This window comes from Lipophrys pholis (genome assembly GCF_963383615.2).
Source record: "Lipophrys pholis genome assembly, chromosome: 11".
NCBI lineage: Eukaryota > Metazoa > Chordata > Actinopteri > Blenniiformes > Blenniidae > Lipophrys > Lipophrys pholis.
This window is the reverse complement of record NC_137631.1, coordinates 15574395-15592873: the sequence shown is the minus strand read 5'-3', so window position 1 is coordinate 15592873 and position 18479 is coordinate 15574395. Positions and strand designations below refer to the sequence as shown.

Genomic DNA, 18479 nt, shown 5'->3' with positions numbered 1-18479 from the left:
ACAGGCCTCTTCAGGATGATACAATTTCATCTGGAGGGTCACTTCAAGACACATTGCTCTCTTAGCACAACACACACAAGCACCTGCACACACCTACAGAGACTCACAACACAGCTGCTATTTTCCCATGCACAAACGTATGATGGTCTGCTGGAGTGCATGCCGGGAGCACGTTCTGCACAGATTCATCAGGACTGAGAGAAAGAGAGACATGCAGTTTTTTTACAAACCGTGTCTTTAGAGTGGCCCATTAGGAAGAAATAGGGGGAGCTTAGTGTGTCACCTTTCATGCACATGGAGAGGTTGGAAGGTACCATTCCTAAAGGAAGGCAAGTAAAAGCCTATACCAATCATTAGACTTAAAGCAGGAGTTAAAACACATGAAGAGAGCAGGTTATTACCGAGAGTCAACTGTAGTAATAGTAAATGTTAAATTTGAGGATTAATAAACTACAGAGAAAGGAGTGAAATGTAGAAATAAATATATGTTAATATGTATTTGATTATAAGAAGAGTTAACAGGAAATAGTTCAATGAAAATCATTAATAATCTCTGATATGACAGAGAGAGAGAATAGGTCAGATTAAATAGAGAGAATCGAGTGGGACTGTCCGAGACGTCAGTTCATGTGGAGTAAACCCACCATATTCTGGCACCTGTCCCGTGCCCCGCTTCAGCAGCAGCCTGACCCGCCGGCCCCCCGCCTTGATGAGCTCGATGGCGCGGGCGTGAGTCATGTCCCGAGTGCTGTCCCCATTAATCTCTATGATCTGATCCCCTACCTGCAGGACACACACACACACACACACACACACACACACACACACACACACACACACACACACACACACACACACACACACACACACACACACACACACACACACACACACACACACACACACACACACACACACACACACACACACACTTCAATTTCTGTCAGCCTCTGTTTAACCATGGAAGGTTAACTTTTCCACACAACCTGCCTTCCGCTGTAGAGTACCTCCACTGAGCGACTGGGGAATAAGTGCATTTCAGCAGCGTGTTTGAGTGAGTCTCAGCAGGAGCAGCTCAGGGTGAGCAGCAGGTTACCCAGTCACTGACTTCATGAGTGTTCATACTTTTCTGAGTGAGTTAGATACAATAAACACACTGGAGAAATGCCTAATCACAGATGGCAGAATCTGACAATGCAGTTTTATTCCATATTGTATTTTCTACATTGGGATTATAATGAGGATTATCGGATAATCCTGTCTCTCTGTACCTTCCTGCAGGATCTCTAACTGTGTAGCTGGAAGAGCATGATTTTGATAAGCTAATGTTTCTGCTTCCCATCAGAGGAGTTGCATGTTTTGTCTGACAATGATAACTGAAACCCTTTAAACGCAGCAAAGATGTATGAAGGTACACCTACAAGCATGAGATTCACGCAGTTCTAAAACACAGGTGCATCCTTCAAAATAATAAAAGCAGCTGCCTGCATGGAGACTAGTGTTCATGTGATGTTTAAGCTGTCACGGACTCCTCGCATGCTGGTCAGCACAACGCCCTCGGCACAACAGAGGCCAGCAAAAAGCTGCCAGTCTAGATATGCTGCAGTTTTCTTTCAGGAAAACTACAGTTTTGTTTCTGTCTACTGTTGCCTGAGGTTGCTCAAGTAGGGTTTTCTCCTCTCTATTTTTGTGAATGTAAAAGTCCATGAGATAAATATATTGTAACTTGTATTATATAAATAAATTGAACTAAAGTGAAATGACACCAAATGAAATGTTTCATGGCTTTTTCACTTATTGAGTTATGCAAGCTGCAGGCTACAGAATGAAGTCAATCTATAACAACAACTTAATTTATAGCAGATTGTGTCTTATATTAAACGCGCCGGATATTGTAAGAAGACATTTGAAAAATATGCTTATTAAGGTACAGGGTGATAAATCCATCTTGTTAAAATTTACACCATATTTGATATCAGTATGCGTTTTATAAGATTTTATCTGAGATCGACATTAAGATGGAGAACCGCGCGCCCCGGTGAGGCTCAATTAAGTCCGTGACGTCTCTTTCTACAATCACATTCTCAGAAATTCTGGGATGACACCTTAGAAATTGGGGTTGTATTCACTCACCTACATAGAAAGGGTTCTTAGCCAATAATTACTTTAATCATGTTTCCATCATCTTACTCTCATCCTTCCATTTCGGATGGCAGGGCCGTCTTCTGCAAGGCGCAACACAAATAGGTCCATCTTGTACTCTCTGCCCCCACGGATACTGAAGCCGAAACCTTTTGCACTCTTCTCCAGCTCCACTGTGAAGTAATCGTAGTCCTGCACAACAAAATGCCAACAATTCACAAATACAGCTGATGTGGAAACGGTTCGCTTTGAGGCTGTTCACTCCGTCTGCATGAAATCATATTTACCTGCAGTCTGAAGTCAGCAGGGATCCCCAAAGGGAACTGAGCAGCTGCAGGATGCTGCCTGAAGTCCAGCAGGCCGGGTGGGTGTCGGTAGTCCAGCGTCGGAGGCTGACGATAATCAGTCACCGGCGGGTGACGGTAGTCCACTGGAGGTTGCCGGTAGTCGGTGAATGGAGGGTGACGGAAATCAGGTTTCACATCCTGCCTTGCTTTTACCTCTGACCTGTGAGGAGAGAAGAATCATTGGGTGAGGCTTTAAGTCAGCTGAAGTTTGTTTTACGAAGGAGAGAGAAAAGTAAAGCAGGTCTAATTCTAGTTCACATCTACTGTACTTCTCTGAGATAGTCGACAGAAGTAGACGGAAGTAAAATAATGTGACATTTCAGCAATAAGAATTTCTTAGAAAAGGTTACTGATATATATATAGAAAAAAGGCAAGGTGAGAGTTTTTAATTTTTCTCAACGTCTTTGTACTGTATCTGATCATGTAGCCAATTAAGAAACATCTGAATCACAATAAAACGGTCAGACGACACACAACAGTTGTCCTCATGCATTGTGGTATCTTTTAGGATATACTGCTCCCCCCTAAATATAACCATTAAACCACGTTTATTTGTGGATGTTATCCATTTTAGAGAATTGTACTTGTTGTCACTTAATGTCACTGTTTTACTATATTGTCATTAAATGAAGAAGTTGAAATTTTGGCTTTTGTAAACATATTTTATAGTCACTGGTCTTATTATGTACAAATAAATCTAACACAGTCAGCAAAGATTTATCAGTAAAATACTGTTTGAGCTGAGTGCAGAGGGAAAGTACAAGATGAGGATTACTGCATGTGAAGACAACAAAGGATGGAAATATCAGCCTCCGTTTTAAAACTTTTATCAAGATTCCACTTGTAAAATGGACATAAATCGACAGCTCTGGGACTGAATGTCTTGATCTGACATGCACACACACAACACACACACACTTCCATGGCTTTGACACGGAACAGGGTCTGATTGCTGGATTCCTGCATTATGAAAGAGATACCTTGAAGTAAATTATTCACTGACACTGTTGGAGCTAAGTGGTCTTACGCAACAAAGTAGCCTGAGACGGAGACTGACTGGGACAAACGTCATGTGCAGTCCCAGGTTTTCTGTCAAACTTACTGGCGTGCAAGGAGAATGCACTATACTTGTGTTTGTGCCAATAGTTGTCATCTGTAAACATTCCTATTGTTTCTTCTTTGAAAACAGAACAACCTGGTGCCTCCATGGCGACACGTAACACCTGTCTCACCTGCCGTCGTGGAGGTAGAGCTGTGGAGGAGGGCCGCCTGGCTGGGTGACGGGGCTCTGCTGGGATCCAGCTGGTGCAGGCTGGGATGCTGCTGGGGCCGGGGGGCCGCTCGCTGTTTGGTTTGTCTGAGCTGGTGTCTGGCTGGGTTGCACAGGTGCTTGACCTGGATGAGCAACCGCTTGGCCTGGCTGAAGAGACATTTGGCCAGGCTGGGTGCCTCCTTGGCTTGGCTGGGCTACAGGGCTGGGCTGGGTCTGTGGGCTGTGTTTCTGTGTCATGGGGCTCTGCTTTTCTGAGCTGGGGCCTGAGTGAGCACCTGTAATGGACAAAATCTTACTGTCGAGACATATTTAGCACTGAAGAGAACAGACTATACAGCTTTATCCAATTCAGAACTCAGGGTTGCGGGCGCCAATCCCACGCACAATCACACCAGGCAATTAACATCCACCAATTCACCCTCGGTGAATGTTTTTGTTCTCTCGGAGGAAACAGGTACACTCACACATGCACACGGAAAACATGCAACCTCGACACAGAATGGACCACAATCTCGGATTCAAACAGAGTATAGGCTGGTTGTGAGATGAGACTGCTAACCAATACACCACCAAGCAAATATGTTCAGGTGGTTGAGGCAGACTTTCTGAAGAGATCTTTTGAAATATCTGAGTTGGCATTGAATCTTTTATTCGGCACATTCGCTATGACCGAAAAAACCAAACACCTCGATTTGTATTGCTTCACAGAAATTGAAAGATTTTTGTCGAACAACAAAAACAATCTCTTCCTGGGATCTGATGAAAAAGTTCATTCTATCTGTCTTTTTTTATTTTAACGTCCAGCATAACACGTGACAGATGACAAGTCAGCCCAGTATGTCTTCTTCCAAATACAGCATTGATAAATGAAGCCGCTAAAAGGAGTAATAACGGATGGCTGTGGACACTTTCTCAATAACAGAAGACACAAATCAGTGGGCTGCATCTGTGGAGGATCATAAACACAGGCTGACTACAGGGAGTTTATTCTTTATGAACAAAAACAAACAGAATGTACCAAATAATGTCATTTCATCTCTCACACACAAACACTTACCCTCCTCTGGTATTATGTGCAGTGTGACTGTTAGTCCGGCATCTTTAATGAGCTTAACAATGTCTGCGTGTGGCATGCTGATGATGGACTGTCCATTTACAGCCAGGATCCGGTCGCCCACCTTCAGCTTCCCACATCTGTCTGCAGGGCTGCCCTCAATGATGCGTCCTATTTTATGGGGCACAGCTGGAAACGGGCAATAACAAGGTGGCTGTCAGTGCCAATTGTGAAGAAGAATTTCAAAGCAGCATGGCAACACTTTTAGCTGCTTTCAGACGATGAGCGTCACTGCAGCTTTTTATAATTACACTTTTAAATTGTGTTAAAGAAGCACTAAAAGGACTGGAATTATACAAACAACATTTTAAAATGGTTTCATAGCAAATCACATTTAAGCAACATTAACTGTAATCTGAGTTTCAGTTTGTAATGATACCTGAATAAAAAGAGAACATTTCACTTAAATATAAAACCTTTCTGGACCTACCAAGCACAGAAAAGCCCTGAGGGACTGTTGAGCATGCACCATTACATCCTGAACTAATCTAGCCAAGTGTAATGACTCTGTCAACTGGACCCACTTTTTCGGTTATTTATATTCTTAGGTATATGCACAAACCAAGTGAGTGTGCAATTAATTCAGGTTGACGACTTTTATATGAGTATTTTTGAGTAGGTGTTTCCATGACTGCGCTGGTTCAATTCATACAGACTGAGGAATCCCGCAGTCTGCTCCAAAATATCAGCTCCACTCATAAACTGTGAACCGCATGGAGAATGAAGACAAATTTAAAACTTCTGAAGGGCTTAAGACTGCTGTAGCAGTAAATTAAGACTGAATCAAAGAACAAAAACAACACAAAAACAAATCAATTTCAGCTCGGCCGTGGCTAATGGAAGTCGTAAACCTACAGCACAGCATTAATAACAACACTCAAGTGGCGTAGCTATTGGGAGACATGAGGAAGCCCACTGGTTATTATTAAAAATAAATAAATAGGTGGCCTACATCTGGAACTGGGGTTAAACTACACACAAGGCTAATGTTAAATGAGAAAAAGTACAATTTTTTCAAAAACAACTTATTGAAAAAAAGGGCTTTTTGGATGTTTTTTCCTTTGTAGTGCTTTTAATATATACAGCATGAAATAAATCTTGTAAGTGAGTTTGGGAGTATTCGTCATGAGGTTGTGCGATCACCATTTGTGTTAAGAAACAACCTTTAGGGCACCAGACGGATGTAAGTCACTCTGCAACTCACTGATGACGGTTGCGTTCTCGGGCCTATTCAGGGAGCTGATGATGACGAAGCCGAAGCCCTCGTTCTCCTTGCGGTGAATTATGACATCGCTGGTTTGCAGGGAGGATCCCTCCGGATGCGGGGTGGCAGCGGGGACAGCCACCGCCGGAGGACCCGAGGCAGAGGCTGCGTCACTGCGAGGAGAGCTGTGCTGCGTGGACACAGAGCCGGGGCTGCGACCGTTCACTGGACACGGTTCACCTGAAGCCCAAGAAAGAAAGCGACTGTAGAGCGGCACTGACTTCCTGATTGTAGTGTTGTTGTTTTTAGGTAAAAGCAGCTATAGACGCAGCAATTACTGAAATGAAGGCTCTAAACTGCAAACTCTTCTGACTCCAGCTGTGAATCGCTGCACAAAGTCAAACTTGTCTGTTGTTGAACAGGAACTGACTCTTGTGTAACTGCGGCAGGAATGCATCCAGACAGACACAAACCACAGAGCGTCCTGTAAGGCTCCCAATAAACAAAGAATATATGTATGTACAATCTTCTACTAGAGAAAATATGTGTGGGTGAAAAGTACACAGTGATCTTGCACACAGACTGTTAACATGTGTGTCCTGTCCAAGTAGGTTTTTTTGACGCCAGTAAAATGTGAAGCTTGTTGTACAAACTTGGTAAAGTGTTAAAAAAACACAAGAAAGCAGTAGAGAACAGAAAAATAAATCAACCAGGTCCTCACCAGGCATTTGCAATCTCCTTCTCACAGTCAAGCTGACTTGTCCGTTGCGAGCCGCCGCGTGCATCAAGTCTATTACGTATTTGTGCGGTTTCCCAGCAACCACATTTTTATCCACAGAAATGAGCTCATCTCCGGGTCGAAGCCGCCCATCACGCTCAGCAGGGGTGTTCTCTATTATAGCGCCAATAACAATCTGTTCAAAGACAATCAATATTAGCAGCATAGATGAAGGTGAAGGGGATGAGACGAAGACAGTGGAATCACACAATAACCGCTTCATCAAGCTGGTAAACTGCTTTTTGGGTCAGGGTAACGTTTCTCGGCCATCTTAATATTCTGCTGCCACAGCCTGCCTGCTTCACAGTTTACATGCTGTTTTACTACGTGGACAAGTTAGCAAGGCGTCACTTCGATATGGGAGGCACTGAGCAGTTAGAGGGTGAGGAGGACAGTGTGAGATGAAGTGTGTAAATTCATGTGTGTGCGTGTGTGGACAGTTCGCTGGTCAGATGTGTGACATGAGCTTAGATGCCGGTCAAGTGAAGCTGGTGTGCGTATGAAGTTAAAAATGCTTGTGGTCCAGCCCGTCCCATACGAGCCTTGTCACGGGCGTCCGGACTCACAGCCTGCACGGCCTCGTCTCCCCCCAGGATGCGGAAACCAAACCCGGTCTTCTCCCTTAGCAGGTGGACCTCCACCTCTTCATACTCCGGACCTGACACACAGAGGCAGGTAATAAAAGGAAGGTTGGCTTTTTTTATGGCTGTAAATTGTTGTTCTAAGTGTTACTAACTCACGTCTGCTCTCGTAGATCGCCCTCGACTTCTCGTAAAGGTCATAAGGGTCGGGCTTGTTAAGGTCAAAGCCTTCAGTGGAGTCAGGCACAGATGTGCGATGTTGAGGCTGGTTTGGGAAAGGCGTGCAGGGTGGCAAGACCGGACCAGACAGGTTCGCCTGAGGGCTTCCATGTGGGTCCCACTGGTCCGGCAACTAGAAGGAGAATAACACAAACAGATCTGGTGTCAGTTGTCTTGCTTCTCCTATGTAACATGGTTTAAGACTTAGAAATGTGGATAACGAAGGTTCTGTATGAACCAAGGCAGGCAGATAAGTGACTGACTGCTCTCCACACTCATCAACACTGTGGGCACACAAAATCAGCAATCATAGCAGTGCAAAATAATAAATCCACAACTAAATAAACATCTCAGGCATCAGTCTGTTAATGATTTGATTTGGCAGCAAACACAAATGCAACCTCACTTATCTCAGGCTGTTGTTAAAAACGTCAGCCAGAATTCAGCTTGCTACGCTGAACACTTAAACTTTGTCTCGTCTGTCCCTGACGGTAACAGCTCACACTCGCAGAGGAGTAAGAAATGGATCAGAGAATTTACTTCACTTGCTTAAGTAAGCAGGGATAAAAAGGATGTTGACATTTTGTAATGTCATTTTGTCAAATTATTTTAATTCACGTTGAAAAACAAATGACTTAACTTTTAATTTGATGAGACACAAAGCTAAGCAACCATTTGGTACCTACAGTATATGCTACAGTATATTTAATTGTGTCTCTAATAGAAACCCGATAAGACACAAAAATAACTGTAATTTAACTGCACTTTGCAAGGCTGAAAAATGCTGCCATATATTCTTCTGTGGGACTGCAGTGTGGTATCGTGGTCAGCACTCTCGCCCTGGTTTGATCTCCAAGTTGGGCTTGGGGGACATTCTGTGTGATGTTTGCATGTTTTCCTTATGGTTGTACAGGAGTACTCTGGGTGACTGGAGACTCTAAAACTTCTATGTTTGTACACCGGAAACTCATACTTGAAAATAATGTACATGGCAGACTGATTTATCACTGTCCACATGACTAGTAGTGACGTGACAAATCCCGCTGACTCATAAACATCTAGAACTGATATTTAGCGTGAGAAGCTTCCTCTTCTATCAGCCTCCATCAGAAAACAGCCTTTATTGTCAACCAATTCTTCGGCAGAGAGGAGATCAAACATCCAATGATGAAATTTTGATGAATAAAGGCTCTGCCTTTCCTCTGATGAATTATCTCTGAGGAAGATGTTTTCACAATACAAAAAAAAGAGACGACAGGGAAGATGGAACCACAAATACAAGGTTAATCATGAGTGGAAACTGTGGAGAACGATGGTGAGACACCAGTAACCCAGATAACGGAAGGCGATTATCAAACTGAAACAATGACAAAAACATTCATTACCATGTCAAGTGTATGAGCTATATTTAGGTAAATGTGCTCCAGTGACTCAATTATGTAATAAAGAAGGATGTCTTTTTAAGCAGAACCAGATGCGATAATGAAATTAAGTCAATACTAACACCTTAAAATGAAACGAGGTGAGATTCATCATGTCTGAATATTCTGTCTAACATGAATGAGAGCTGATTGTAGGAGCAGCAACAGGTGCAATTTAAGTATAAATCTGAAGAGCTTTTCCCCAGCTGCTGAGGTGTCACATCTGATGTGATCAAACTAATAAGCAGGGTCAGGGGAGGCTGCCTCACAACAGAGCAACATAAAAAGACTAAACAAACACACACGTCTGAGGTAACGCAGCCTGATCTCAACTCACAAGGAGAATCACATTTAGCTCGGTAATTGTACCTGTTTGGATGCCTTCCACGGAGAGATGTGGCCTGAGGAAGAGGAAGGAAAAAAAAACAGAGTTAACAGATATCAAACTCCAATAATATGATTCATACTGAGGGAAAGAAAAACACTCAATACAAACAATCAGGTATGGTGTGCATAGTCTTCAGCTTAATGAGATAAAAATCAGAAATCATCTTCTTCTAATGAGTGACAAAAAATTCTCAGTTTGCCGACTTCATATTTCCCTGTTTTGACGTTGTTTTTGTCTAACTCTTCCTAAATGAGTTTAGTTGTTGCATTTGTTTTCAACATAATTACATCATTAGCCGCAGGCGAAAGAACAGACCCCCACCCCCATTATGCACAAGCACAAATGCACTCACACTTTTCTCCCTCTCTCACTCGGTAAGTGGTATTATATCTGCATATAGGAAGCAGGAAGCACTCCACATCACAGCAACAATCTCATCAACACAGCCCCCCTGTGACTCCACTGAATCAAAGACATACAGTGCATTTATGCTGCTCAGACCCAAATACATACATTGAGACATGAATGGAAACAAGCAGCAGCTGACTTGTTTAAACAGTCATTCTGAATCTTCTCACATTTGGATAGGAACACATAAACACACTCGTCAAGCACAGGCCTGCATGAATCCTTCAGCAGTTGTGGGCGCTTGAAAAATATCCTTTAGAGAATCACGTTATATTTAATATTTATTCAGTTTATGTGATTTCCCAAGAAATGTCAGAGAGCACAGGGCGGAATATATTTCTGGAATTACTCTGCCTGCTTTCTTAGATGTTGAGATGAAGGCTGGGGCACTTAGCAACCGGGCATAATGGAGGAGCTTCCAATCAAAATCAGCCAGGCAGTGGAGATTTGAGTTGAGGAAAATGAAATACAATAGATCACTGAGTGCCCATGTGAAGTCAGAGTGAAAATAAAAAATCCTTTGTGTCAGTCCACGTTTATCTTTTCTATTTACACATTTTCATTTCCAGACCTCCTCCATTCGCTCAATTAAAGCATCGTAGCTACCTGGGAATGTTTTGCATTCTGAGACCAAATGTCATTTGTCCCTGCTGTGTCTGGGAGTGTGGAGGAGGTGGAAAACAGAAGTACAAATGGTCCTGCGCAGGAGAGCTGTGGACATGAATGGGGGGTTTGAGAAGTGCTATCCGTGGTGCTGAAATGATTCAGCACAGTGGCAGCAGCAGAGGGAGAGCGCTGTGGGAGGCTGCGGCTAATAACTGCATTCTGCAGGGAATATGGGCCTTCAGGGAAGCCTTTAAGGAATTTTAATAACTCATTCTCCCAAAACTTTCTTTAATGACCCACTGACAGAAATGAGTATGAGCTACAAGGCAATTGTCCGCTCGCATTAAAGAGAACTGTCATCCTTACAGACGCCGTCAAGCTTAATTTAAATGCTAATACAATTCATCGGCGTATGTGCAGGATGTGTGGCATGCTCGTATGCATGCTGATGAATTACTAGTGAATGGCTTTTAGAGAGGCTTCACGCGGCCTCCCTCACAAGTCAGTGGTCAAGCAGTCTGGCAGGCCGGGCTCACAGACTAGCCTGCTGAGTTCTGGATGGCCTTCAGATTAGCCTGATTGGCTCATGCAGCCCCACACCTTTTCTTTTTTTCACTACCACGGCCTCAATCTGTGTCCTCATTGGTGCTGCAAAATGCTTCTAGTCTGTGGTTGGCTTTGCTTCAAACTGGGATGTCAGGGGACGGAGCTGTGAACACGACCAGAGCTCAGTGGAACACTGGCAGAGAGCCCACGCTACAGTGAAGCAGTCTTACAACACACACACACACACACACACACACACACACACACACACACACACACACACACACACACACACACACACACACACACACACACACACACACACACACACACACACACACACACACACACACACACACACACACACACACACACAGCAGAAGTCTGACACCATGTCTGTATTACAGAAAGCACCAGCACTTCCAATCACACATCTGAAATAGCATCATTAACCCACATTTCACTGGTGTCCTGCTCAGAAATCCTGCATCTGCGAATTGAAATACGCCGACATATTTCAGACATTTGGCACATATGAGTCACTGTAAAGACCTTGTCCTTTTCACCTCACAGAGAGGAGAGCCGGAAAGGTTCCTGGTGTGTCAGGCTGATAGTCCCTGTGGGGCCGTTGTTTTGAGTTGTTTGATCTGAAGTGGTCTGGTTGAAGGAGGAACTTGCATCTTTAGGGGAAGGGAGGTAATGTTTCACATTCAACTCGTGGTTGCGTGTGAACTTAGACATGATGTTGCACAAATGTGCGCAGGCAAATTTAATTTGTGTATTGAATTTCAGACAAAATGTTGTCTGACTGTGAAACACGAGTGTTGAGCTTTGCAAAGGTTAACCACCAGGTGGCAGATGTCAGCTCTGCTCCACTGCTACAACGTTTGAGATGGTGCTCACATTTACATCCACACATACGGTCACTGATGTGTTTTCTATGACTCCAGTTCCAAAAAGGTTGGAACATTATCTAAAAAAATGTAAATCCATATTTTGTTCGCAATGGATCATAGACAGTAGATGAGGAAGATAATTTCATAATTTCACAGAAAATGGTGAAATCTGCTGAACAAGAAGTTACCATTGTATAGCATTCTCTTTTTCTTGTGTCTATGAAAGCCTTGACAAATGAGGAGAGTTTTGGAAGAGGAATGTGTTTCTTCCTTGCCTGAGTTTGCCTTTTGCGTTGAAACAAATGTACATGTGGAGAAAAGTCTGGGCTGCCGGCAGGACGACTCAGCACCCGAAATCTTTCCCCCGTGAAGCCAGGCTGTTGTGGATGCAGTATGTGGTTTAGCATCGTCTTGCTGAAACTTGCCTTGCCTGAAGGAGATGCCATCTGAGGCTCCAACTAAACCCTGTACCATCACAGACTCCGGACATTTGCACTCTAGACACTAATAACAAGCTGGTTAGTATCTCTCCTCTTTATTCTGCAGGACATGGGTTCATTTCCAACAGAAAATGTAAATTGTGGCTCATGCCTAAATATCCCCCACCCCCCCATTTTTGCATCAGTTGTGTTCAGTGTTTTCTTTGCATGATAACGCATTTGTAATTGCACGTAATTGCATGACAATGATTTCTGAAAGTGCTCCTGAGCCCATGCAGCGGTTTCCAGTAGTTACAAGCCTGATTTGAATGCAGTGAAACCTGATGGCCTGAAGATCAGACCCTGATAATAACTGGCCTTGTTGCTTCTGTTTTGATGTTAGTCTTTAGTCTCCGAATGGTTTGATGACATTATACACTGTAGATGGTGGAAAAATGAAAGATTTCGCAATTTTACATTAAGAACACTTTTTTAGGAGCCTCTCTAAAATACTCATGTGAGTTATGATAATAACCTGGCTGTTTAACTCTTGCCATATTTTGCCTTTCTAGCATTTCATTATACTCCTGTCCCAAACATGTTCCTGCCGTCACAATGAAAACAAGAGGAGCTCTCAATGAAATCTTATCTTAGGTAAAACGTCTGATATGTTATCCATGTATAATATTGATCTTCCCAAAGTAGAAGGAGAGTTGTACTCTACTGAAAAAATCTGAGTCGATACTGATCACACACCCAAAAAATGTATTAGCTTTAATAATCGAGACACTGAGCATACAGTTTACATTCTGTTCATTGGGCCAGACATCTTTCTGTCATACATCCCCACTCGTCAGTGATGTACTGTGAGCTCGGGACACCAACACAGGAAGAGTATTCACAAACCATCCAGCAGCTCCTACATTAGATAGTCTGATAAATCAAGATCACTAAGAGCTAATGTCTTTGATTGCTTTCCGGCTCTGCAATAATAATTCCTGTCACACTTCAATTAATTAAACCTGAGATTCATATGAGACTGATTGCCTTCATCTCTAATTAAATACAAACTATGAAATGGATGATGCAAGTGAGAACATATTCATAGTTCCTCTTTATTGTCCTGATTGATATCATCTCAGAAACAATATAAATTAACTCCTCACTCCTGGCAAATTATCTCAAGAGAAACTACAGACGTAACCACACAAAAAAAAAAAAGAGGATAAAATGTGAAGTGCAGAGCTGCCGAGTGTCACATTTAACGTGAACAATGGGTTTATGAACTCCGTCTCTTTGAATGACCAAAGGACTGGAGATTTGTTTGACACTGTTGAACGCTGCTGTGACAGTTCATCGCTGCACTGTGTTTGTCAGGCGGCTGGGGGCTTAGTGGGAGAGGCAGCTCAGAGAGTATTATCAAGTCAAATTCTGACCTATGACCAAAACACCTTTTACAGAACAAGAGCAGGTGCACATGTCAAACAAATGAAGCTGTCAGTGTGCAGTTTAATAGGCTCGCAGGTGGCCAATCATGTAGGAAACAGTAAAAAAAAAAAGAAAAAAGAAAAATGGCCTCAAACCATGTCTTTCTGGGTATATATTGCAAAAAATGGCACTTCAAACTTCCCCACTATGAAATTCTTTCAGTCCTTTTTTCCCCCTGCTACTTCATAACTCAATTTTGATTCATGTTCCTGGACTGAGGGTATGTGATCGCCTCCTGCTTTCACTTCAAGAGGAAGGTAAAATGTTGAACGTGTGCAGAAAGTTAAAGGTGGCGTGGAGCAGCTCATTAGGATGCGGAGCTTGATACAAAGATTCAACATGTGGCAGGTCCTGAAGACTAAATGCAGACAGCCAACAGTGTGGGATCAGTAAAGAATTCAGTGTTTGCTTCAGCATTCGAGGCGGAAGGAAACATTGTGCCCTTGAGAGGAAGTTTCTCATATGGGTACACAGACAGGATCAAGATATAAAGAATGAGACAAAAAGTAATTTTCAAAGAAGTTTTAAGAGAGAGCAGCTTCTGACATTCAATACACCCCGCTAAAAATATCAATATGAAAGAAATGGCCTCATTGATAAAAATTAAAGTGACTCAATTAAACTAATCTAAAAGTGGCACTGGTGACAGGGCATACAGAAGTAAAACCTATAACTAATATTAAAAACATTGTGGTGGAAATAGCTACTGATGTAATTTGATTTTCTTTAGCGCGTTAAGTTTTCACAGGTTGGTGAACCCCAAAATTCCTGTTTTTAATCCGAAGTGGCAAAAGTACTCATATTTTTTTACTTGAAAAGGAGACAAATGTTTAACTACAGATTAAACTTAATTATTTAAAGGTGATTTATTATGGAAAAATCCCTTTTTGACATACTATGCATGTACAATGTGGTATTTGGCTTGTCTCCTGGCTCTTTAACTTTGAGAATACATAACGAAGCCAGTATTTTGAGAACTGCCTGAGAAGAAATCCATGTTGTTGTTTTTTTGTTTTTTTACACTGTTCAGAAAACTGCCTGAATGTTACATAATAGTCGAGACAGTTTGCATTATACACACTGTCCTCATGAATTTCTCAACTCACAGGCCAGAAGTACAAGTACTGTGTTTTGGTCTTTAGCCAGTGTACTGCAGTGTGTCCGAAGCAAACAGAACTAAACTGTTTGGCCTATAAAGACCAACACGTGTGTTTACAGCCTCTCAGCCTCTGAGAGAAAATGTGATGTCAGGATGTAACTCTGAGCAGTTTAAGTAGCAGGAAGTAAAAAGATTTTTGTTCTAATGTAGTAAAAGTAGAAAGTTGTCAGAAGTACAGACACCAAAAATCTATTTAAGTACAAATACTTTGTTACAGGCCCAATTTGACCTTGGTGGGCGGGACCAATGAAATGCTGGTTATGGGCCAGCTGTGGCTCAGTTGGAAGAGCAGGTCATCTTCCAACTGTAATTTTGGGGGTTCGATATGTTCAAGTGTCCTTGAGCAACACTCTGAACCTGATTATGCTCCCAGTGGAGGTCAAGCACCTTCATAGCAATCATTTTCATTGAGGTATAGGTTGAATATGACCAACAATTTAAAGTGCTGCTGAAGTGGGAGGTCCGTTTAGCATTTACTTGCCATCTCAAGTGCAAATGTAATCCAGTCAGCTGTGGCATTAAAAGTGTCCATCTGATAGTTTGAAGTTCCCTTTTTCTTTTGTCTTCCTTTTGTGTGGGGGGGACAAAAGCAGCACTGACCCATCAAGGCAGGGACTTGACTAGACCTCTGAAGCTGAGCTGTAGAATCTGGCACCAAGATGTCTTTTAAGTCTTGTAAGTGTCAGAGTGAGGCCTCCATGGATCAGATGCATCAATAAGCCTCGGTCACCCATAAACCTGTAGCCACCTGGGACCATTTTTAATAGAAATCGACTACTGCAGACTGAAAACACCTCATGGAAGTTGCAGTTTTAGAGAAGCACTGACAGCCATCCAGCCATCACAATTTGACCTTGACACTTGGTGTCAATTTGGCAGACACAGAGAGCCAGAGAACTGCACACACTCACGTTTACACCAATAAGTAATTTATGGTCATCAATTAACCTCAGACTACATGGAAATAAACCTAGGCATGCAAACTTCACATGGAAAGGCCTGGCCTGGATTTCAATCCACAACCTTCTCTTGATGGCGTGTGAGCAATAACCACTGTGCCACCATGCAGTCCCCAAGTGATAATGTATACATTCATCATAAAAAGAGAAAAATACAAAAAATAAAAAATACAGATCCTAAAAAGAAATCATTAAAAGATGAAAAATAGAAATTACGTTCAGCATAGATGCGAGAGCTCTAATCACAGGAATCTGATCTCTTTACATCACGACAATTAAAATATCTATAACACTAAACGTAATGCATTTGAGTAAATAGTGTGTTTCACTGAATGCATCCTGGCAAAATAAAATTAGATCTGGGAAGTTTCTCATTTTATTTTGTTCTCTTGTTCTATTTGTCCCTCACATACCAGCACATGGAAAATAATTTGCATGAAGGAAATGGATGCCGGCGCTGCTTGTGGAGGTGATTGAGTCTCGTCAGTAAAGGAACAGAAACAGCATTACATCAACCAGCCTGACTCGTTTGGCAGCTACTCGCCGGTAAGTTCTGTCCAAAGCACAACGCAGCGAAATAACTGCATTTATTTTGAAGATGAGTATTCAGTGGGGATGAAACAGCTTTTCCCTCACCAGTGTTGGTACCATCTCTACCCAAAGAGCTGCAGTACACCTGACCGTGAGCTTAACTGCACCGCTTGTCCCGACTCTCCACTTCCTTTTACGTTTGATGTGCTGCATCTGAAATCGCTCCCTGAGGTGCTGCGGTCTGTTTTACTGAAAAAATATCTGACATGTTTGTGATGAAGCCACTTTTTGGAAACACAGAGAAACACATGGCATGACACACAAAACACTTAATATGACATCTGCTTACACTTATATTTAGACATCTGTAATAGTCTACTATTTCCTCTGCATGAGTCAGCACTCATGAAAAAAAACAACTGAGTAACATATTTTTTGCCATATTCTTCATGTTTTCTTCTTTTCGGGGTCTGATAATGTGTCCTGTGGCTGTTTGCTCCTGCAGCGGTTTTATTTCCGAAGGGAGGACATTCAAGTTTCTTTTTTATACATAACACAGAAGACCACTGGCCTGTGAAATAAGTCTGGATTGTTACACTTTTTATGAAAATACTCTCTTTTTTCTAGAGATAATACAGTAATTTGTGCAGTTTGGCACCCGATGAAATTATTTTTCTTGCTACTAAACTATTTAACATTGCTACAATAAAATCTCATGGAGAGACTTGAATAAAATCTGAATACAGAGCCACTGTGATTTGGATGTGTTCAAAAATAGAACTGGTCTCAAAATTATCATAATCAAAATCTCTTTTGCTCTCTTAGCGCTCACTGTCAACTCTACTCGACTCCTCTCTCACAGCGATGCAGCTGCGGCTGAGGAGGAAACATAAAATCATATTTGTGCGTCCCAATCAGATGCCAACTTATATTTAGCAGGCAGGTGCTCTGGCACTGGACCCTTCTTTAATTTTGCTAAAATTATCTCAGTGTTTGAAAGGTACCTCAATGTCACATTGCGATTTGATATTAATTGTACCATAATCATTTTTGCCACCACTGCAGTCATAAATAGATGAAAAAACATCATCATGTATTAAAGGATCTGACAATGACTGGACTTTGACTTTCATGTAAATTTAACTAGAATTTATAGACACTAAAAACTTTTATTTTCTCTCATTCTGTGCTATAAATTAGTTTTTCAGGGAGAAGTTTTATTGGTTCTCCTTCAAAACCTTTCTTGTGCCTTATATGAATGAAGAATGAAACTGAATAGACAGACAATAAATTATTTACCAGGTAAAAATCCTATCTGTGTCTCTCACCTGTAGCTGCTCTCTGTATGAGCAGCGTCGCCTCTGCACCCACAGGACACTCTTTCAGCATCTCCACGACTCGCCCGTGTCCGGCTGCCGCCACCGGCTGCTGGTTCACCTCGAGGATCAGGTCTCCCTCGATAAGGCCTGAAGCTGCCTGCGATCCTGGTTCCAGCACCTGCAACACGACGACGCCACACAGCTGCTGTCACTCCATCTGAACTGCTGTAACTCAGTGTTGTGGTACAAAGTCCAGCATGAATCCACTCCACTGTGTTTCAGTACAACACCTGAATGCACCTCAGAGCTGCACTCAATCAATTCAATACTTTCCCGTGGCTGTCGTCTTATGTTGGATTGTTGGAGGTGAATTCTTGAGACAATGAGAAACACACAGGAGTGATGATGCGACTCCAGAGGCAGATTTTTGTTTGTTTGTTTAGACAATAAGTCTTGAAGATTGAACACAAAAAAGCCGGATAAGACAGATGTTTGTTTTGGGATTGCAGATGTTCTGATGTGCAAATATAAATACAACAGGGATAAGAAATAGCGTCTGTCACGTCGCAACTTTTCTTATCTGCTACTACACATAAGTCTGGGTTTTCGCGGTGTACCGTCAGGACACAATTCATTCATGGCATTATTAACGGCTCACTTTATTTCCACTATGTTGAATA

General features: G+C 42.3%; 1 protein-coding gene across 1 annotated transcript in view; it reads right to left on the bottom strand.

Moving 5' to 3' along the window:
• Positions 1 to 18479, bottom strand: part of magi2b (membrane associated guanylate kinase, WW and PDZ domain containing 2b) — a gene marked incomplete at its 5' end in the record, with an annotated part of 90130 nt that overhangs the window by 1435 nt on the left and 70216 nt on the right. The window contains 11 exons of the mRNA XM_080475941.1: positions 645 to 783; positions 2191 to 2334; positions 2430 to 2649; positions 3723 to 4038; positions 4821 to 5006; positions 6082 to 6321; positions 6803 to 6995; positions 7402 to 7517; positions 7600 to 7792; positions 9450 to 9481; positions 17809 to 17977. Of these exons, the coding sequence (XP_080332067.1) occupies positions 645 to 783; positions 2191 to 2334; positions 2430 to 2649; positions 3723 to 4038; positions 4821 to 5006; positions 6082 to 6321; positions 6803 to 6995; positions 7402 to 7517; positions 7600 to 7792; positions 9450 to 9481; positions 17809 to 17977 (1948 nt within the window). The remainder of the gene's footprint in view (positions 1 to 644; positions 784 to 2190; positions 2335 to 2429; positions 2650 to 3722; positions 4039 to 4820; positions 5007 to 6081; positions 6322 to 6802; positions 6996 to 7401; positions 7518 to 7599; positions 7793 to 9449; positions 9482 to 17808; positions 17978 to 18479) is intronic.